The 21936-nt window shown below is 48.8% G+C and overlaps 1 protein-coding gene across 10 annotated transcripts in view; it reads left to right on the top strand.

Moving 5' to 3' along the window:
* The window catches only part of BCL11A (BCL11 transcription factor A), a 76419-nt gene that overhangs the window by 43669 nt on the left and 10814 nt on the right, over positions 1–21936 (top strand). For 3 of the 10 annotated variants that reach the window (XM_051792857.1, XM_051792851.1, XM_051792856.1), the window contains exon 3: positions 19296–21936. This exon is cut by the window's right edge and continues 2266 nt beyond it. In XM_051792857.1, the coding sequence (XP_051648817.1) occupies positions 19296–21301 (2006 nt within the window). In that variant the 3' untranslated portion in view covers positions 21302–21936. The remainder of the gene's footprint in view (positions 1–19295) is intronic. The other 7 variants (XM_051792861.1, XM_051792860.1, XM_051792859.1 and 4 more) reach the window with 4 other exon arrangements.

Genomic DNA, 21936 nt, shown 5'->3' with positions numbered 1-21936 from the left:
TAGTGTGTATGGTTTGATGGTGGTTTTCACTGATTCTGTGTTTTTAATTAAAGCTTTCTCGAAGCCATGGGATTACAGGATCCTACTGGCACTCTGGGATAAAACTTGAAACTGTGACTTCAGTCCCACTTCAGATCGGATATACACAGGCAAGGTTCACACTGCCTGCTGCCATGAGGCCAAAGGGATTATTCCAGATCTGCAAAACCAACAAGAGTTTGAGTCAGTGGCTGGGAAGGCTGGAGGCTTCACCAAAGTGATTTGAGTAAATCGAGCACTGTCAGTGGAAAGAAGTGGCTGTCCCGGAGCAGGATTGGAATTCATCAGTAGCTGATCCAGCCCTGGCAGAGAAAGCCCTGTGTTTTCACATGCTGATAGTGGTTGCCTGTTCTGTTCCACTTATTTGTAAGATTAGGAGTTTGGAAAATATTTGCAAGGTTGTGAAACCGAAGTCCGGGGTTGCTGCAGAGTTCTTGGTGTCCTTCAGTGTCACGGCTCAGGATAGCTTCGGTTTTTAGGGATGAGCATGTGTCTTCCAACAGCTCTAAGTGTATCTCCAGAGGTTTCAAAGGAGTGGGCTCTTTACTTCCAGTGCAGCATTTGTTTGTTTTTAGGGCATGTTTTTCCCCAAGGGAAGAAGAGTAGCAATCCCGTGATCAAAGAAACAAAGCACATTGCTGTGGAATTTCTGCCTAACAGTATTTGAAGACAAAAAAAGGTAGTATACACTTCATAAATGAGTCACATGTGCCTCAGCACTGGCCTTCTGGAGCAGTGTCCAAGCTGTCAGGTTTAGCAACCAGTGCTTTGGCAGCCTTTTATGTTTAGCAGAGAGCAGTGTGTGTCTTCTGGGACAGCCCTTCACCTGGGACCCGTTGCCGTACAGTGAGATCAGAGCCACGAGGCTGCTTCATGCACATCCCCTCCGCTGCTGCAAACACGCTGGCTTGGACATGCAAGGAGAGGATTGAGTGAGGCAGTGAGGGAAAAATCGCCTCCTGATGCTTGTGTTGAGGAACAAAACCAGGTTTTCCAAGATGACTGCTTAATTCTCTGGGACCACTGTGTGCCCTGTGGCACCCAGTGCCACATAACCCCTGCTCTCCCAACCATCCAGTATCGCTGGACAGACCGTGCACGGTGCAGCAATGTGGTTAGCCAGATAACAAGGGCATTGACCCTGTTTTTTCTGTCTGTATTCTGACAGGAATAGCCCCATTCCTGAAATTTCACCTGCACACCTTGTGTCTGAATCATCTCGTTTGTCTGTGAGATGCGAGTTGTTGCTGAGCCCGGCTGCAGTGGGTGGGATGGGGTAGATCCCCTCCCTCCGTGCTGTTGTGGGGCAGTGCTGTGCTCAGAGAGCCTTTACTGGGACAAGAACGATTAGGGATGGTTTTCTGGAAGTAGTGGGCTTGTCCTTAAAAGTGCCTAAATGGGCTCAGGAGAGCTGCATGTGTTTCCCTGGCAGCCTGTCCTTTAGCTTCCAGCGGAGATGTGCTCTGCCACTGCAGCATCCCAGCTTTGGAGGAGGCAGATGGAAACAGTAAGTGCTCAGGGCAAGTTTAAAGGCGGCATTATTAATGTCGTGAACCCAGAAAGAAGTCTGTGTGTAGAGTGTTGCTCTGTGGACCAGAAACATTTTGTTTGGTGTCTCACAGGCAGCACAGCTGGAGCGGGCAGGTTTTGAAGGGGTCACCCGTCCCCCTTGCTGTTCCTCTAGTGCCAGTAGCTCTGTCCCTCTCAGGACGGACATAGTGGCATGGGACATCCTCACCTTGAGTTCCAGAAGTGGTAACTGTAGCAACACACTGTTTTGGAGGGCTTTTTAAAAGCTCAGCTTTGGAGAAGATGGGAAAGTAAGAGCAGAACTGCTTGAAACAGCTTAAAAATGTGGGATGTACAGTAGGTGCATGCACTGCAGCTGTTTGTGACCTGATCTGATCCTGATCACCCACGTGTCCTGTTGCAATAGGCAGGAGCTGCAGGTGCTGCTGGAGCTGCAGCAAGGGGATGGTCCAACCCCTCAACTCCCATTTTAGTGTCATCTGAGGCTGCAGAAGCTCAGCAGTGGCAGGATCTCTGTAGAGCTGGAAGCTCAAGGAGCAGCCAAACTGGCAGATAGACAGTGTCCAGAGTGTGGAACATCCTACTCCAAAAACAAGGGACTGGCAGTTTGCTGCAGGAGCGGGGCTATAGCCTTGACACTCTGTAAACAGTACCAAAATCAACACCTCCGTTCTGTGGCTGGTCCCTGCAGACTCCTGTCCCACAGATACCGTGCTACAGCACCTGCACCAGCACTTCTGTGGGGCAGAAATAAAAGCTGTGTGCATCTGCTTGCAAAGATACACGTACTTTCTGAACATTGTGAGCGGCTTCGGCACCAGAATGGTAAAGATGCTTTAGAAAATTGCCTTTAATCACGGGAAAAGCTTTTCTTCTACTTAGATGGTGACCAGAGCACAGGTGCAAGGGAAGGGCCTAGAGCTGCTTTGGCTGGTTTCTCCATCCCTACCTGGTGCAGGGGTTGATGAGGTGCACTCAGGTGACAGCTACTCTGGGATGCGCCCACTCAAGGGCTGAGTATTGTAACTTTGCGAGGAGTTTTAATGTATCTGCCTTGACTACGAGCGTCTTCTGGCAGTAACCCGTGCCGGAGTGGACAGACAGGCAGGTGGTAGGATCCTGTCCCCATGAGAGCCTACGGGGAGCCTGCAGCAAACCCCTCCGGCCGCAAACCCAGCTGGTGCCCAACGCGTTGCCTAAAGGGGCAGATGTCGTCGTTGCTCAATGCGACAGAGACCCGAACGTCTGTTTATTAACGGATAAGACGGTCGGGCCGGCGCGCGCGGCACACGGGCCCGGCCTGTGCAACTCCTGTGGTTTCCAACCGTACTTATCGAGGGAGGGGGCTGCCTGCCCGGGGAGGGTGTTTCCCCTAATCACCAGCTTCACATGCCCATGGCAGGCAGATGTGCGGGGGGCAAAAAGGCTCGGCCTTCTCCTAACAGCCGCTTTGCTGGGCTCAGGGGAAGGAGCCACCTGAGGCGAGGCTGGGGAGCTTGGAAGAAACGTGTTGCTTAGGACAAGTAAATATTCCCTGAGAAAGGGTAACACGGGGGGGACTTCGCAGACGTGCCTGTGGGCATTGTTTCCACCATGAAATGGGGAAGGAGTTGACTCCTTGCAGTATTTCCCAGCCATAAGTTTAGCCCCAGAAACCCTTCTCCAAGTCCCTCAGAGGCTTCTACTATTGTCTGCCCTGTGTCCCCAGGACGCCGTGGGCAGTGCGTGAGATGGTCACGGGCTCAATTTAACGGCATCTCTCCCACTTATCAGACTATATAATAAACATGGCTTTTAGGGGGGACTTTTTGGGGAGGGGTGCGAGGCAGGCAGTGAATGGAGAGGCCAGACACCATTGTCTGGCAAGAATGTGAGTCCCCGGGGGCGAGCGCGCCTGGGCTCGCCTTCCAAATTGTGCCAGTATCAATCCCCCCTCCTTTACGGGATTTCCTTCTCCAGCCGGGGTTTTGTTTCGGAACAAGCGTTGGTCAAACAAGCTTTTGTTTGTGGTCAGTTGCTTGGCACACATACACCACTTCTGGTGGGGGACAATGAGGAAGCTGTTTCGGGGGCAGCTGCGGTGGGACTGAAAGGGAATACTGATGGAAAAAGGGCGCGGGGAGGAAATGGCTGGGTGGATATTAATTGGGAGGATCTTATAAAGTCCGGGTGCTGCAGCAAGGTTAGGAGAGTGGTGGGGAGTCCTTCAATCCTGCTGCCTCGTCCTGCTCACCACCTCATGCTGGTTTGTGTTAGTTCCCCCCCCCACCCGGGATACCCCGCCTCAGAGCAGAAAGTTGTACAAAATATTTGCGACTACGCGTCTAAAAAGCTTTTCTTTCAGGAAGAAGTAAACTTATTTACAGCAATAACAGAGTTTAAAAGGAATTGTATAAGTGAGACTGACTTCTTTGTCAGCAAAAATTGCAACAAAACTGTTCATAGATGACATTACCTAAATGACATTACGTACGTATGTCCTTTCTTTCACATTTCCTGTAATCCTGTTACGGCATTGTCCCATTACCTCAAGCACTGTCATCTTTAAATGCTGTCAGATCTTAACTGGATGGCCAAGGACATCAGCAAAGGATTGAGGTGAAGCTGATGGCAATTTCAGACCTACTGTATATTCGGCCATCTCCCAGCCTGCCCCTGGACACGGGGCGTTTTCTGATAACACCTTCAGGTAAAGTGATGACTCAAGGACTTGTGCATCTTTTGTAGAGCTGCCTCCCGCCACCACAGTGTCCAGCACGCTTTCCTGGGAAGTGCAGGGTGTCAGGCACAGACAGGGAGTTGAAGGTGGCAGGTACAAGGCAGGTGCTGAGGACCCAGAGGTAAGCAGGTGGAAAATGCCCTGTGGGACCACAGGCAACTCTTCCCCCGTAAAGCCTTCCAGACATTAACAACCACTTGCGAAGCACACCGAGCTCCTCAGACCGAAGGTGCAGTTAAGTGCAACATCTTGGTGTTAATAGTTTTCAGCCTTATTGTCTCTTATTGTGTTATTACTAAAAAATGACGTGAGGCCAATTTCTTCTACTCCAACCATGAATGGGCCGCTGTGGTTTCTCAAAAGCGCTGTGAGACGTGGCGGCAAATGGGGCAGATTGCGACTTCTGCTGTTCTCTTTCTGGAATACTCCGTGCTTTTAAGCCCCAGGAGCGGGAAGTGTTGGTGTCCAGGCTGTTTAAACTGGCAGCCCCTCTCATCAGGTTGTAATGGAGATGATGATAGTTGCCAGCTCTGGGGGCAGGAACTGTCGTTTCGTTATCTCTGGGTGCAGCGCTGCGCTCTGAGGGGCTCTGGTCCCCCGTGGTGGCCACTGGGCCTGGCTGCAGTGCAAACAACAGCAGCCCTGAACCTGGAGCACTCGCTGCAGACAAAAGTCTGTGCTCAGGCACACGAGATGTATCTGCTTGCCCATCTTTGGCCCCATTGGGCCTGTTTTCTCACAAAGCAGAGCTGCTCTGCGTGTCAGCAGCAAGGGGAGTGATGCCAGCAGGGACCAGCATGTGGCTCCCAGATGAGTTGTCCTGGCTGTGTGGATGTAGAGGTGCTGCAGGCAGGTCACAGTGTGCCCCCCGTCCTCCTGTGCACTGGGATGCACAGCAGCATGTGTGGGCTGATGGGTGATGGTGGTCCCAGCCCCCTTATCCGATGCATTGTCAAAGAGGCGAAGAGCCAGAACAGGAAGACTCATGGATGGAGAGCAGGAGAGCAACTGTTCTGTTCATTTGGCCCAATGCAAGGGTTAGACAGCAGCAAGGCTCAGTCTAGTCCCAAAGATGCTGAAGAGCTGGGCCTGGATGCCCAAATTTTCCTGCTGAAAAATAACAGCAGAACAGCCCCTGGGGTAAAGGGGCATTTGTCCCTAACCCTATCATGATATGACCATGTAGACTACGCAGAAGGTTATTTGCTTGATCAGGTGAGGTTAGGGTTTTTTAATGGCTGTTACTGGTATCTAAGTGCTGGCAGTTATAACATTTAACTGCATTTTCCTGTAAGAAAATACTTATCTTGCTAAAAAATGGGATTCTCTATGATGTTTTGTATGCTTAAAAACTCTCATTTTCATTTAGTTCTCTGCCATCAGTGCTATCTTAATGCTTCCTCCGAGGCCAGTCCTCAGGTCTTATCCTCTACCAGTCTGAGGCTGTGAGCAGGCAAAAATGTCCTTGCCAGGTCTGCCCACATGAGTGCCATCCTCACCTAATCCCTTCTCCTGCAGGATGTGCTGGAGCCATCTCATCTCCCCTTGCCTCCCACAGCCCCCAGCAGAGCTCTCCCTGGAAAGGTCTCAATCCAGTGCTCCTAAACTGGCCACGGTTTGTGCATCTCTGCCCCATCTGGCTACTAAATTGATGCTTTTTTTGGATGCTGGAGTAGAATTTTTCTCTCCTTTCCAAATCTCTTAATAACTGAGGATTTGGGTGTAAAAGCACTAACTGCACTCTGTTCACTGGGGTTTTTATTTTCAGTCATAGCTTGGCTTTTTCTCCCCTATAGGCACAGGAACCATTTATAGCCGAGGTGGGCCGAGTTTGCAACTTATTAATCTCTGCCTTGCATGTGGGTTGAAAAGAGACACCATGCCTTTATCAAAAGCCAGGCTAGCACAAAAGCCTATGCAAAATCATCATCAAATCCTATTAGAGGTGGAAAATATCTCTCAGATCATCTCATTCATTTCCCTGCCAATGCTAGACTATTCCTGAGAGTTAATTTTCTAGCGTCTGCCGCCAACTCCCTGTGTGACTGCAGGTCTGTCATCTTGCCTTTGGGTTGTCACTGTAACTTCCACGCATTTCCTTGCATTTCCAAACAAGCCCTGTTTTGTTCAGTGGTTGCCTGTGTTGCTATTTGCCCTGCATTAGGTGTTATCAGTGTTTTTTATGTGGAGAGCACCACCAGAGCTTGCTGGTGGCTGGGGAAGGCATCCCTGTGGGATGGGGGTGCTGGATGCTCAGGGAAGCTTGGGGAATGCCGTTCCCTGGGCAGGTGCTCCATCCTCTGCAGCCACCACTACCTGCCGTGGGCCTTGGGGAAATGAACATCTCCAAGGGAGGTTTCTCTCCTGCAGTTGTGGATGTGGGTTCAGCGTGAGCAGGTCATCCCCCATGAAGCAATTCTCTTCTCCCAACCTCTGCTGGCGCCGCCTTCAATAAACTCCCGCCCTGAAGTTCTGGGCTGGCTGTGAGATCCACTCAGCAGGGAGGAAAAATAGTAATAATTCCACGCTGGAGCTATTTATAGCATTAAGCAAACACAGATTTCATTTCAGAGAAGGAAACGGTGTCTAGGAGTGGAGTAGCCTTCCTTGGAACTTCCCTCCGGCGCTGGCGGCGCTGATTGAATTCCCCGGCGTGGCGAGGGTCTGGGCAGCCCTGCCAGCCCCGGGAAGGTCAGTCCGGCAACTGTCACCCGGAAAGCATCAAAAAGCACGAGCTGTCGATAGCGACCTGCATTTGCAGGAAAATCTGAGGGCTTTCTAATTAGCTGAGGATCTCTAAATTAGAGCGAAGCCACTCGACAAGCCCCCCTCGCACGCCTTAAGTGTCAGGGCTCAGCTGATCGCCGCATCTAACAAGCGCCTGATTTTTAGCAGGAGCTCCGAGACTCAATCAGCGCCTAATGGCTCCGTTTCAAAACGTTCCAGTGCATTTTTCATCTCTTTCCCGGGAATTTATGCTCTTTGTTCCCCCTGCTCAAATATTCCGGCGCTTTTCCTTAATTTCAGCCTTCTGCCTTGCGACAGCTCCTCTACCCTAACTAGGCAGCTCATCGCTTGCCTCTCCCCGCGTGTGAGTCTCTGCCGTGGCCACTCGCTCCGCTTTCTAATCAGTAGGTTTCAGAAATTTCCCCTTCCTCTCCCCCTGATGTATAGGTAGTGCTGTGGGGTCTGGAGTTTCATAATGAGCAGGAAACCCATCTTTAAGCAGACCCCTGTTTAATAAGAGCTGCAAAGTGGTTTGATTTCAGCTTTAAAACCCCTCCCTTTAAGGCAGCGAATGCAGTCTGCAAATGCACCTGATCTTGACCTCCCTCCCGCTGCTGTTCTGCAGCACCACATATTTGGGTGCTGGTGCTCCTGATTTACACCATGGGCAGTGAGATCCAACCCTCATTTCAGCTGCATTCACAGCAGAGTTAGATTATGCACATTTAAACTGAGGGCTTCAAGCCGCTGGAAAACGAAGGGGGGATCTTTTCTGACACGTAACTCCCGCCGCCGGTAATGAGACCCATGGATACATCCTGGGAAAGGAGTGATTTGGAACAGATAAATTCCATTCAGGAAGGCAGAGAGTTAATCAGCAACTCTTAAGACTTCTCGGCGTGTGTTTATGTTCCAACGGCTTATCCATATCTTGGCAATTATTCACGTGAAATAGAATATAAATCCCACAGCCTAATTTTTCTTTGAAAAATTTCCCAAGGTAATCAAATCCCGAAGTGCATCTTCTATTCCGGTGGTTTTATCAGTAAATCAAATTTTTATCATTTATCAGCAAAAGTTAGATTTAAGCATCCTCACTGTAATGTTTGAAAGATGAACATTTGTTTCAGCGGGTACTGTGCCAATCAATAATCTTCCAGCTTGACTCAGCTATCAATTATTGCCGCAATTATTTGTCTAGTTGGATATTTAAAATGTCATCAGAAAGAGATGATTACATATTCCAGAAAGCAAGGCACTGTATAATCAGATGAACTGAATTCAGTTAAATGTAGTGTGGTACTAACCTGTCCTTCAAAGCTGAATTCTGCAGCCACGACTGAAACAACAGCTTTCTGCATTATTGTAAGGAAACGTATCTTAACCTTGGAACAGTGCGTGTTATTGGGGTCGGGTAATACTCGGCGAGAGGAGACCTTGCAAGCCTGGAAATTGAATCAGCCTTTCTGACATAAAAGAGGGAGGTGGGGGTTTTTTTTTTGGTGGTGGTGGTGGTGGGGGGGAGAGGGCTGGTTTTGTTGGATTTCATCTGCAAATCTATAAATAAGAAAATCCGCTCTTTATCTGCCTTTCTGGGAATTTCAGCTCCTCAGCTCGAAGCGCCAAGTTTTCTGTGCCCTTTTTGCATTCCTGGACTTGATGTATGTGTGGTAAATACTCTCTGTGCCCCGAGAACGCAATAAAGCTGTAGCAATTCTTGCAAGTCTTCCATCCCCCAAACTCCAGATATTCGGAGTATTATATCATTTTCAACTTCAAGGATATCTCAGCGGTGGAGAGGATACAGAATAAACTGGAGGAGACTGGACAACTTTACGACACCTTTTGGTCCTACCTGCAAAGCAGAGAGGGGGAAAATACATATATTTTATCAATTCTACTAATACTTGCTTGTGCAAGTTATGAAACTAAGTGTTGTAGGATCTGGTTCAGCACTTGCTGTGCTTGCAGCTCCATGGTGACATTGAACTTGCTCGGGGACAGAATAAACCTTTGCCTTCTTGGCAGATGATTTGCAGGGGGAGGTGTCGTTTGGGGGAACCTGCAGTTCCCCTGACCCACTTTGTCAGGATGGTTTGCTGCTGGCTAAATATCATTAATTTGAAAGCGAGAGGAAAGTGACCCAAAGGGGAAGGCTGGGAAAGAGGAGAGTCTGAAGAGGATCCATTTTGGGAAGGAGACGGTGGAATAAGGCTCCCAAGGAGAGCCCCTCAGCCATGTCAGGGGCTTTTTGGCTCCACCAAGGTGTGGGTGGGAGCAGGGGTGCTCTGGGGGGGAGAAGGGAACTTTGGTGGTGCCTGGCTGTTGTGAGGAGGGCTGGGGAGGGCTGGTGGCGACCACCACATCTCTGCAAGGTGATGGTTTAAACGCACTTGCTTTGCAGAGCTGAGCACGTCAAATAGAGACTGTAAGATGTGGAAAATCGGCAAAACCAAAGCAAAGCCGTAGGTGCTGAGGAGACTTGATGGCTGGTGAGCAGCAGTGGGAAGGTACCAGCCCCCCTTTCTCCCTGGGATGGGGCTCAGCCGTTCCGAAGCACACTTCATCTCTCCAGGAATACCCGTTGGCAGAGCTGCTGCATCCTCCAGCAAGGTCCTGCAGCACTAATCAGGTCACCAAGCATTAGCAGCTCTTCCTGGGAAAGCACCATCCTGGCGTTGATCTGGGAGTCTCTGTGTGTAAGAGATCCATGTGTGTTCGATGTGCAGTGCAGAGTATCCACAATGCACAGTCACCTGTGCTGTGGCTGCACAGCTGAGTGATGCCAGGATTGTGATACAAACCAGGAGAAACATCCCGTCACTGACTGAGCTGTCCTGCTTAGAGCATCTCCTTCCTCTCCTTCGCAAGAAACTTTCTGAAGTGTGCCCTTCCTGTCCTTCAGGTGCTGCCAGCCAGAGAGAAAACAGTAGAAAAGGAAACAATTCATCGTGTAGGTGTACGAGTGAATGAAATGATTTGGAAGCTCTTTGTAGCTGTATAATTACAACACCGCATTTAAAAAGGGAATTATTGACGTGATTGTCCCCAGCAGCTACTGGGTAAATGCATAATTGCAGACTGTTGTAGCCAGGTACTGTTTGCTGGATAATCAGGATAGGCTGGGAAAGGGGTTTGATGCTCTTTTTGGGGTGATGCTTGGTCCTTGGAAGGTCACAGCTCAGGCAGACCTTCCAGAGGGGGACACACCTTGTGCCAGGTAGGTCCAGAGGAACTGATTTAGGAGGTGTCAATCCCAGGCCACTCCTGTTTGAGTCCATTCCTTTACAATCCCTGTGCCTGCGCTCGGGAGAGGCAGGCAGGGAAGGCTGAGCATCGAAGAATCATAGAATGGTTTGGGTTAAAGGGACCTTAAAGGTCATCTTATTCCAACCCCCTGCCATGGGCAGGAACACCTTCCACTAGACCAGGTTGCTCAGTGCCCATCCAGCTTGGGGCATTGAAGACTTCCAGGGATGGCATCTGGGATGTTGGTTACTTTGCTAAGGATGTTTTTAGAGCTGTGAGGTGGTGTTAGTGGGGAGTTCCTCCTACAGGGCTGACCACCATGTAGTTCATCCTTTAGGTCCCACATTGGCGTTGGTATTTAATGGAGCTGTTACTCATGTGGTGCTATGGCCTGCATTGCCTCTATTTATCCATCCCTGTAAGCATTAGTGTATTGGGTACATACGTGTACTTGGTTAGGTTGTCTTTGCTTGAGGGGTTTCTTTTAGAACTTCATTCAGAGCTGAATTTCAAGCCCAGTGTTGTTTTCCCATGACAGGTTTCTTCTGCTCCTCGCTAATCGAGACGCGACAGATTTCCACCCCCCTCAAGTTTTAAAAAAGCACAAAATCAGTCTCAGCCTCATACCTTACTTGCCAAGTTGGAGCTCGAAGCAGGTTTTCTTGGTGGCCAAATCGTAATCGCCTTGAAAATGGTGACAGACGTTGAGGTCAGGCCGGTGTTCCTGGCAGCGCTGGCGTGCTCCGGTGGGACCCCAGCACCCTGTTTCTCCCCATCGTGGCTTTGGCAAACCATGTGTTTTGTTGCTTGTTGTTAAAGAAATATCTTTTTGGAAGGGGGGATTTAAGTGTATTGGGTTTGGTTCTTCTTAGAATGAGTAAATAGTCAGAATATGTCGAGGCTGCAACCAAAATGGTCGTCCGTGAAATCTCCATTTCTTCTTCAGGGGAGGAACCGGTCTCCCTGATTCCATCCCTTCCCACCTGCTCTTTCCTCAGGCCCCAAAAAACTTCTGTTTTGTGGAAGCTTGAGCATTACCACAAAACCCAGTGAAAATGTGGCTTTGGGAGAAGATGGTGAATTCTTGCAATGCTTAACTCCAGTCTAAATTTTGGACTGGCAAAACAATGCCAACTGTGCTGTTGTTCTGCTGTTGCTGGGGCTTGGGATTCTTTTTGAAGTTTGGGTTCGTGGCATTAATGTTTTGTCCTGGTTCTTCCTTAAAAGAGGGTTTTTAAAATGAGGTATAATGGGAAAAAAATGGCATTACTGGTACTTGGTTTAGAAAGTATTTTCCCAGTTTTATTAATATGATTTCAAGAAGTTTGAATTTGCGGGCAAAAAATAATTTCAGGGAGATCAATATTGATATATCAATTTCAACACTGAATATCCATTTCAGAAATATCATTTATCAATAAGTCATAAGTAAGAAAAATCTAGTAAAGATTGCAAGTGGGATGTTGAGGGTCCTGTAAAGCAAAATTTCTTCTGGATTTTTTGACATTTTCACAACTAATCTGGTTCCCAAGACTCTCCACCAGGCCTGTGCGTAAAGAAAGTGGACTCAGTTAGCAGAATCTTATTTTTTCAAAGACAGAACAGCAATGGTACTTCTTCTTTTACAAGCAGTACCGCACAACTTCCTTCAGAGTTTTGGGGATATTTTTCTTTTTCAGTGTTTCTGAATCTGGTTCATCTCATGATAAAGAAAAAAAGATTAGAGAGGAAGTACCTTCTTGTACATAAATGCAGCTACTGTTGTTACTTAATATTATTCTAATTATTATGACAACAGCAGTGACAATGCTGATGCTCACAGTGCCGTAACAGCTACTTAAAACCAGTTAATGATGGGCCAGGTTAATTATAATCCTTTTGCAATCTGGAGGATCAGGAGGGAGAATTAGTGCAAGAAGGAAAACAAAAAATGTTTGGACAGTTACGGTTTCCCATCTACACTGGTGCTACCACTACCAGGAAAAGGTGAGTCATGCCAGAGCAGCTCTTTCTTACCAAGGGAGAAGTTGGGCTGCTGCAGGCATGGAGTGGACCCACTTATCTCCCAGCCCTGCGACGCTTCCTGTGTCCCAACTGCTTCACTTCTCTAGTTTTCAGTTGAAAGGAATTTCAACAGTGTGGATTTCCAAAAGAGAGAGAGGGGAAAAAAAAAAAAAAAAAGAGAGATATTTGACAAGCCAGATGGAGAAGAACTGAATCAAGTACAAGTGGTAACAATTAACTCGATTTTTTTTCTTCCCCCCTTTAAATACCATAACAACTCCAAATTCATCAGTCCAAAAAATCAAGCAGTCAGTTGACATTAAAGCTGAATAAAGAAGTTCCTGGGTTTGGCTCAGGCTGTTGCTCCCATAATTGTTTGGTGGCGAGCAGAAGAGAGGGAGGGGGATGCTTACTGCAGGTTGCAGGTGTTCGAGTCACTTTTGTCTTTGCATTTGATAGTGAAAGGTGTGTGTGTGCCCTGTAGGTACAGGTAGCCTGGTAAAGACTCCTTGGCTTTGCTTACAGGTGTGGGTTTTAAGAATGTGAAGGAGAACACAGGAGCTAAACCACCAAGGCTTGTGGTGCTGGACTGTAGAGGGGATGCTGCTGAGAGCAAGGGCTCGACCATCCAGGCAGCAAAGGCCAAATCTTGGTCTGCTCGGAGCTTTCTCTGGCACGGGGATTTCTCTGAGGGAGTAAATCTGCAGCTGTGAATGAAAATCTTTGTGAACACCATTGGCACGTCCGCAGTCGCTGCTTTCGCTGCCGGTTTGTTTGTGAAAACACTGGGAAAACTGGGGTGTATCTGGCGCTGTGGGTTTGTGAGCAGCCCCTGAGATGCCCTGGGGTACAAGACAGGTTGTATCAGTCTCTCACTCCTTACCCTGGTGGTCCTTCCCCAGCAGTGTCCTGCACCCTGAGCTGCCTGTCTGGGGCAGGGGCACGGAGAGGATGTTGCTGTGTGTGGTATTTCAGCGCTGCTCTTCTGTGAAGCCGCTGGTGTGTCCGTCGAGCAGCTTTCCTGGATCCAGCCCTGACTTTTGAGAAACGAAGGAAGCTCTTCCAGAGCACATTGGCACACGCATGCAGATTATTCCATTACTCACTTGGCAATGCCTGAACTTGCATGCCTAGCTCCAGAAATCTTTTTTTTTTAATTTTTTTTTTTCCCCTCCCAGCAGTGGCATCTAGCTGACAGCTTCTCCTCCCAGCTGGTCTTCTCCCCAGCATCTTGTCTGGCTTTGCTGCTGGTGGCTCTGGACATGGCTTTGGGCCTTGCTCAGAGCCAGCTATAACGTGCCTGGAGGTGTTGGCTTGCTTCGACTCGGACTTTGAGCACGCCGGGTGTATCTGTGAGCACAGTCCAGAACCACCAGCTTTTCCTTAATATAAAAAAAGCCCTTTAATGGTGAAAGCAGCCATCTCTTCATATTTTACCGAGTAATTGTGCCAACTGCCCTTAAAGGCACTCAAATGCCAATATCCATCCCGCTCATTTGTTAACATTTTGCGGATCAGAAGCTAAATCTGTCACTTGTGTGTCACTGGTTAAGTCACTTCTTTTCAGGGCATGGCAGGCAAGAGCTGTTCTGCTGCATTTTTTTTAAGGCAGGAGCCAGTAACTCGAGAAGCACTTAAAAAATTCGTGCCATAGTGAAATGCTGTGCCTTGTCACTAGTCTTTTGCTGACTGGGATGTACAGAAGGAATAAATACGTAATGGTGGGTGAGGCTTCACTAGGTGAGACCAGTCAGGTGTCATCTTAACCCCAGGTTTGCGTTTGGTACGTGGTATCCTTGTGTAATTCTCCAGAAGGGGTAATTTCCCAAATAGGAAGAAAATGAGCAGTAAAATTGACTGGGAGGAAAAATGTACACGCAAAAAAAGCGAATGGTAATTGGAAGCTATTTGTAAAGAGTTGATGAGCTGTCCAGGAAGGAGAGGACAACTTTGGCCCAAGTCCAAAACCCACTTCACTCGCTTCAGTGGCGAGATGAGAACAGCAATTAGATATTAAAAAAATCAATATATGACAATTAAAAAAATGGAAAATGGATAACAATCAATCGCAGTGAGAAGCCATGACGGCTAGAGAGCTGGTCAGGGGAGCTGAAGATGCCCAGGAAAACTCGTGCCTGGCACCAACGGGGAGAAGGGGAGAGAAGGCTCCTTGGGATTCTGGAGAAAAGAGAAGTGATAGATGGAAGAAACAGTAAAGTAGAAATTTTTGTTAAAAACTTCTGCTGTAGACCTGGAAAGGAGCCTTGCTTTGTTTCTGTGTCATGGGAGGGTGGTAATGTTTTTTCTAGCTCATTAGTAGCCAGGGAGGATTTTATACAAGGTACAGTGGAGAGAAATACTTTTAAACAAAAAGGTCCTAACAGCTTGCACCCAAGAAACTCTGAAGAGTTGACATGTGAGATGCTAGTTTTTCAAAAAGCTTATGGACTGGGAAAATGATGTCAAGAGCTGGTCAGGGTAACGTGGGAGAGTTGGCAACACTTTGCTTATCTGTTCTGGGCAAAATAATTGAAGAGCCAACATAAGATTCAATTGATAAAGAATTAAGGGATAGAAATATAATTCATGCCACTCAACTTAGATTTATGGAATATAGATCTTGTTAAATAAAGCTGATTTCATTCTTGTAGGTGACAACTTTGGTTGATAAATGTAGATGAAATAGACTCTGCATGGTGTTGGACACGGCGCCTTGTGATATTGTGCATGGGAGGACTGAGCACTGGGTGGTACTGCTGGCACAGGCGATTCAGAGCTGGCCAACAGATTTGGGAATGTGGGGGCTTAGCTGGAGAGGTCAGCAGGGACCACAGTGGTGGTTAGTGCTTCATTGGTGATCTGGAAATTAATATGCAATTGCGGCTGATTCGCTTTGTGGGTGAAGCAGAGTTGGGTGGACGGGTGAAGAGCAAGAGGGGTGGGTTTATGGGGTGGCCTGGGCAGACTGTCAAGAAGAGTGTGTGGAGAACACACTGGGTAGAGCCTGCTGTGCTCCTTGGCTAGAAGAGCAGAATCGGGGCCATGCTCACACAGCTGGAGTACGGTACTCTAGAAGGCAGCAGCTCTGTGGGAGGCTTAGAGGAAAATCAGCTCTTTCCCAGCATGGTGCCAGTGTGAGAAGGGCTAGGCTGGTCCTTGAGTAGTGGAGGAGGCTAGAGGGGGTGGAAAAATAACTAAATTTTGAAGTGTGGCTTGATTTTTGGTTGCACAAGTACCCTTGCTGTGCATGAGGGGGGCCCACTGTGCACCAAGAGCTTTTCAGTGTATCAACCATATAAAAAAAAAATCAAAAAAAGAACAGGTAGATGTTGGAGCCAGAGAAATTCAGGTGAATACCAGTACCCATCTGTAAGTGTGGTTAGCTGTGGGAACTGACAAGCAAGCAGGGGTGGGAAGCAGGGGGTGTTTTTCCCATCTTCTGAGCTGGTTTGAGTAGTTTTCACTGGGATTTTGTGCTTTGCCCTACAGATGGTTTGTGATGCTGAGGAGGTCGTGCTTTACTGAAAGGCACCGTGTTGGTCACAGGGTGACAGAGGAAAGGTAGAGAGTGAGGGCTTGTGGGCCCTTCCAGCCTTGAATTCCTCGATGTGAAGCAGGCGAGGATGTGAGCTCCAGCCCTGCTGCTGGTGGCCAAAGAGGGTGGTTCAGCAGTGACCAACTTTGCATCTGGATATGGGGGATTCCTGGTAGCCTGGAAATCGGCTGAAGCCCTGATGGCATCACAATGGATAACAACACAATCCATCACATTGTCCCGGTGGACGATGAAGCACCAGGAGCCCTGTGGGACGTTCTCCAGCTCTGTCCTTGGCCAGCAGCAACTGCTGCATCTCCCTGCTGTGACACCCGCCTTGCTTGCCTGTGTGTGGTCTTGCCCAGATGTGTTGGCTGGGAAGCCTTTGCGGACACAGGGGCTGGCCCATAGCTGGGAGACATCAATGGATACACAGCCTTTGGGTCCTGCAATCCCATCTGACTCTTGAGGGGACCCAAACGCTGTACTAAAATAAAAAAACGTGGTGGTGGGATGGGAGGAAGGGAAGGCACATCCCTTCCAAAACCAGGGATCGCCGTGGCGATGTAAGGACCCGTCTCGTCGCTGACGGGCAACGCGTGGATTAGTGCCATCATTCCTGCAGCTTGGCAAGGCTGCAGCAGACTGGAACGTATCTCTAGGTGGTGATATGGTCAGTCAATAGCCTTCATAATTAATCAGGCACTAATAGACAAATTAGAAATCACGTCTCTTCAAAGCAGGAGGTGGAGACAAATGGCCGGTGGATTTTAACTGTTTCGCTCCTTTATTTTATTGCCTGGTTTTACGTTGCTCCCTTGAAAATGGTGCTTTGTTTAGGGGAGTTTTGTACATAAACATGATTTTAAATTTAAATTATTGTCTTAATTACCAAACACGGATGGTGAATTGAAAACTTGTTTTTCAGGCAAGCACATGAAGAATAATCTTACATTTTACACTCCACTAAATCAATGTAGCCCTAATTTTGCCACGCAGGAAATCAATTCCAGTCTTTATAACAGTCGAAGATGTTATGAACAAAGTAATTTCTCAAATTATGGCAAGTAACACATTTATTGATGACTGTAGTTTAGGAATTTAGAATTTGTGAGCGCTGTAATATAATAAGGCCTTACTGGCAGGAGCTGAGTGAAATACAGATTATACGGTGAAACTGTAATGCATCATTTGCTATTAGTGGACTGGTAATAATTACCAGTTTCAAAGCAGCTTTTTCCATGTAATCTTTAGTCTCAGTCGTAACAGCCCTTCTCATTGACATTATGATTACACGAGCTGCCCTTATGATCTGGAATATCTAGTTGATGGGAATACTAAAATGTGGTAGTGAAAGCTTGATGTTGTATCCTCATTATAAGATAAAATGCTGTTTTCTCTGACCTGATCTATAAGGTAGAGAGGCGAGGTAGCGTTACGTTGTTAGCTCCTACTGCAGTGTTAAAAACTTACACTTCATTATGGTGAAGCAAGATGAAATTTTCCTGTTTAAGATTTTGTTTTGGTTTCTTTTTTTCCCTGAGCTCACAAATGAGCACAGGAATGTGAAAGCCCAATTGAATTTCCCTCTTAATTTCAGCAGATTTAAGTATTTATCTGAGCTCGCACGCCTGGCACGTGCTAAACACCACAGTGCATTTTATTCTGGCTTCAGGATGAAACGTTAAACGTTATTCCAAGGGCTTTTAAAGTGATTAAAGTGTTAAACGCCTGCTGTAGACGATTGAGTCTCTTCGCTCGCCTGATTCAGCTTCTCAGGCCAAACGTAGAAAAGCGGCAGAGCCGGGAGGCAGGGAGGAAAGCTGGGATGAAGCAGTACAGCCAGCTCTGGATCTCATAGGATCCACGGGATAGTTTGGGTTGGAAGGGGTAAGATATCTAGTTAAAGATATCTAAAGGTATCTGGTTCCATCTCGTACCCCCAGATCGTCACTCAGCTCACCTGAGGAAGAAAATGCGCACACGAAGCTTTTCTTCCCTTCCTCCCAAGTGAGATAGGAAACATGACAGGTGCAGATAAAGCGAGGAAATGTGGACATTTTCTTTCCAAATCTGTCTGATTTGGCTTTTTAATTTTCCTCTTCTTCATATTAAGCAAATAGGAGAAACCTAATGGGGGCAACTCTCAGTGCAGCCTGTTTACCCTAACAGCCTTGTTTAGCCTAAGGAGCAGATTCCTTTGAATGTGAGTCTTAGGTCAGTGCAGGAGTATGTGGTGAAGGCTGGTATCACCCTGAGTGCTGATGCCCATAGAGGGCTCCTGGTTTATTCCTCAGCAAACCTCAACACCGTGTTAATTTTTTACAATATCCCTAAACAGCAGCTCTGTGAGAACTGCTGGACAAGGCTGGAAATGAATTTTTATCCTTCCCTTAGCTCCGGTTTCGGTTTACCAGCATTTAGCAAAGAGCATCCGTGTGGGGGTGGAAGTGAATTATTTTCAAAATCCCAGTAATCAATAAAAGCACCCTCACCTTCGCCATATCTCACACCACTCTTTCCTCGCGGGCGACCCTCAAAAAGTTATTCATCCCCCTTTGTTTTGCCGTATATTAGAAGGGGCTGCTTTCTGCTGTCATTATTAGCCGGCTTTTTGTTTAGTTATTTATTAGTTGGTTGCTCTTTTATAATGTCCGTGTTATCTCCAAAAATAAATTATCATGAAATAGAGTTAGCTTGCTACTTGCCAAAGTGGCATTTACCATCCCCAGCTTCTTTTCAGCGCGAGAGAAATAATGCGGCTCCGTCAGGGCGCTCGGCCAGGCCTCCTGGCCACCCTCCAGCTCTTTCCCTGGCGGAGCTGCCGCTCCCGCTGCCTTCCCCTTTCCCTGTCCCATGCTCCCTTTTTTTTTTTTTTTTCTTCCCTTTTCTTTTTTTTTTTTTTTTAATTTGCCCCAGAGTGGAATCTGTGCTAAGGAGCAGAAGTTGATGCCTAATTTTGTACACATTGTTAGTCTCAAAATAAGGAGGAGACTAATAATAACGTGTTGATGCCCAGCTTGCTGGTGGTTGTGATGCTTTGGGTTGCTGCTTTGAACTGATCGGTGTGAGTTCTTTTCAGAGGGGGATTTATTTATTTTATACTCACTTATCTATTTATTTACCCCCCCACTCCAAATACGTGCAGCCTCCTGTAGCAGAAGGTCTGCTGAGTTGGAGCTGGCACTGATTGACTTTAATATCTCCTTTTTTTTTCACAGCTTGTTTTGTGCTGTGGTTACCTGCCACTGTTCAGTTTTGAACCGGGAGCTGGGGATGGTTGGGAGGAGGTGGGTATGCTTTGGGTGGGTTTGGACCTTCGTGTTGTGCCCCTTGTTTCTTCCCGTCCCTGTCCCCTGCATCTGAGCTGAGATGTCCCTTCCCCAGCTCCCATCCGAGTGCCCCGGAGGAGAGGAGCTTAGGCGGGGAGTTGAGCTCTCGCCCGCCGGAGGACGGCCAGAGATTGACGCTGCTTGTTGTGTTATTTTGCAGGTAAAGACGAGCCCAGCAGCTACACGTGTACGACTTGTAAACAGCCTTTCAACAGCGCCTGGTTCCTCTTGCAGCACGCACAGAACACGCACGGCTTACGGATCTACCTAGAAAGCGAGCACGGCAGCCCCCTGACGCCACGGGTTGGTATCCCAACAGGACTAGGTGCAGAGTGCCCTTCCCAGCCACCTCTCCACGGGATTCACATTGCAGACAATAACCCTTTTAACCTGCTCAGAATACCCGGCTCGGTCTCGAGGGAGGCGTCGGGGCTGGGAGAAGGGCGTTTCCCACCCACGCCGCCCCTCTTTAGCCCTCCCCCGAGGCACCATTTGGATCCGCATCGCATTGAGCGCCTGGGTGCGGAAGAAATGGCTCTGGCCACCCATCACCCTAGTGCCTTTGACAGGGTGCTGCGACTGAACCCCATGGCGATGGAGCCCCCCGCTATGGATTTCTCCCGGAGGCTGCGGGAGCTGGCCGGCAACACCTCCAGCCCACCCTTGTCCCCGAGCCGGCCCAGCCCTATGCAAAGGTTGCTGCAGCCCTTCCAGCCCGGCAGCAAGCCCCCGTTCCTGGCCACGCCGCCCCTTCCTCCTCTGCAGTCCGCTCCTCCTCCCTCCCAGCCCCCCATGAAGTCCAAGTCCTGCGAGTTCTGCGGGAAGACCTTCAAGTTTCAGAGCAACCTGGTGGTCCACCGCCGGAGCCACACCGGGGAGAAGCCCTACAAGTGCAACCTCTGCGACCACGCCTGCACGCAGGCCAGCAAGCTGAAGCGCCACATGAAGACCCACATGCACAAGTCCTCCCCCATGACAGTGAAGTCGGACGATGGGCTCTCCACCGCCAGCTCCCCTGAGCCGGGCACCAGCGACCTGGTGGGCAGCGCCAGCAGCGCCCTCAAGTCCGTGGTGGCCAAGTTCAAGAGCGAGAACGACCCCAATATGATCCCTGAGAACGGGGATGAGGAAGAGGAGGAGGAGGAGGAGGAAGAGGAGGAGGAGGAGGAGGAAGAGGAGGAGGACTTGAACGAGAGCGACAGGCCGGACTATGGCTTCGGAATGAGCCTGGAGGCGGCCCGCCACCACGAGAACAGCTCGCGGGCCGGCGAGGAGGGCCGGTCGATGCCGGACGTCATGCAGGGCATGGTCTTGAGCTCCATGCAGCACTTCAGCGAGGCCTTCCACCAGGTCCTGGGGGAGAAACACAAGCGGGGCCACCTCCCCGAGCCTGAGGTGCACAGGGACACTTGCGACGAAGACTCGGTGGCCGGCGAGTCCGACCGCATCGACGAGGGTGCGGTCAACGGCCGGGGCTGCTCCCCGGGGGAGTCTGCCTCGGGAGGCCTGTCCAAAAAGCTGCTGCTGGGTAGCCCCAGCTCCCTGAGCCCCTTCTCCAAACGCATCAAGCTGGAGAAGGAGTTCGACCTGCCGGCCGCCGCCATGCCCAACACCGAGAACGTTTACTCCCAGTGGCTGGCGGGCTACGCCGCCTCCCGGCAGCTGAAGGACCCCTTCCTCAGCTTCGGCGACTCCCGACAATCGCCCTTCGCCTCCTCCTCCGAGCACTCCTCGGAGAACGGCAGCCTGCGCTTCTCCACGCCGCCGGGCGAGCTGGACGGAGGGATCTCAGGCCGCAGCGGCACGGGAAGCGGAGGGAGCACCCCCCATATTAGTGGCCCGGGCCCTGGCAGGCCCAGCTCAAAAGAGGGCAGACGCAGCGACACTTGTGAGTACTGTGGGAAGGTCTTCAAGAACTGTAGTAATCTCACCGTCCACAGACGGAGCCACACGGGCGAGAGGCCGTATAAGTGTGAGCTTTGCAACTACGCCTGCGCCCAGAGTAGCAAGCTCACCCGGCACATGAAAACACACGGGCAGGTGGGAAAGGACGTTTACAAATGCGAGATTTGTAAGATGCCTTTTAGCGTGTACAGTACCCTGGAGAAACACATGAAAAAATGGCACAGTGATCGAGTCTTGAATAACGAGATAAAAACTGAATAGAGGTATATTCGTACCCCCCCCTCCCCATCCACCCCCGTCCCTAACCCATCCCGCATCCCCGTAGAGGTTTTCTAGTCCCTTGTGATGGAAGTCATGGAAGCTAAGGATATTCGGAAAGTGCTTGTCACCAGCACACCCTGTTTATTTTCTTTTTGTTCTCACCGTTTGAATGCATGATCTGTATCGGGGCAATACTATTGCATTTTACGCAAACTTTGAGCCTTTCTCTTGTGCAATAATTTACATGTTGTGTATGTTGGGTTTTTTTTTTCTTTATTTTGGGTTGTTTTTTTTTTATTTTGGTTGGTTTTCTTTTCTTTTTTCTTTTTTTTTTTAATTTTTGGATTAGACAGCATGTATGGTATGTTATGGCTGTTTTTTAAATTGTCCCTGATTAGTTGCTGAGCAAACACGTCACTGTTTCCAATTCCGTTCGGGAAAAAAAAAAAAAAAGGAGAAAAAAAAAAAGAGGAAAAATAAGGAGAGAGGAGGAGGAGGAGGCAAAAAGAAAAAAAAAAAAAAAAGGAAAAAAAAAAAAGTGAAACAAAACCAAACCCGAGAGCAAACAAAACCGACCATGCTGCATACATCCTGTAATACATATCATGTACAGTTTTGTTTTTGTGACGTGCGAA

This window comes from Manacus candei, unplaced genomic scaffold (assembly GCF_025592945.1).
Source record: "Manacus candei isolate 608988 ecotype Guabito, Panama unplaced genomic scaffold, ASM2559294v1 h1tg000035l, whole genome shotgun sequence".
NCBI classification, from domain to species: Eukaryota; Metazoa; Chordata; class Aves; order Passeriformes; family Pipridae; genus Manacus; species Manacus candei.
The sequence above is the reverse complement of the archived record's forward strand: the minus strand, read 5'-3'. Positions and strand labels throughout refer to the sequence as shown.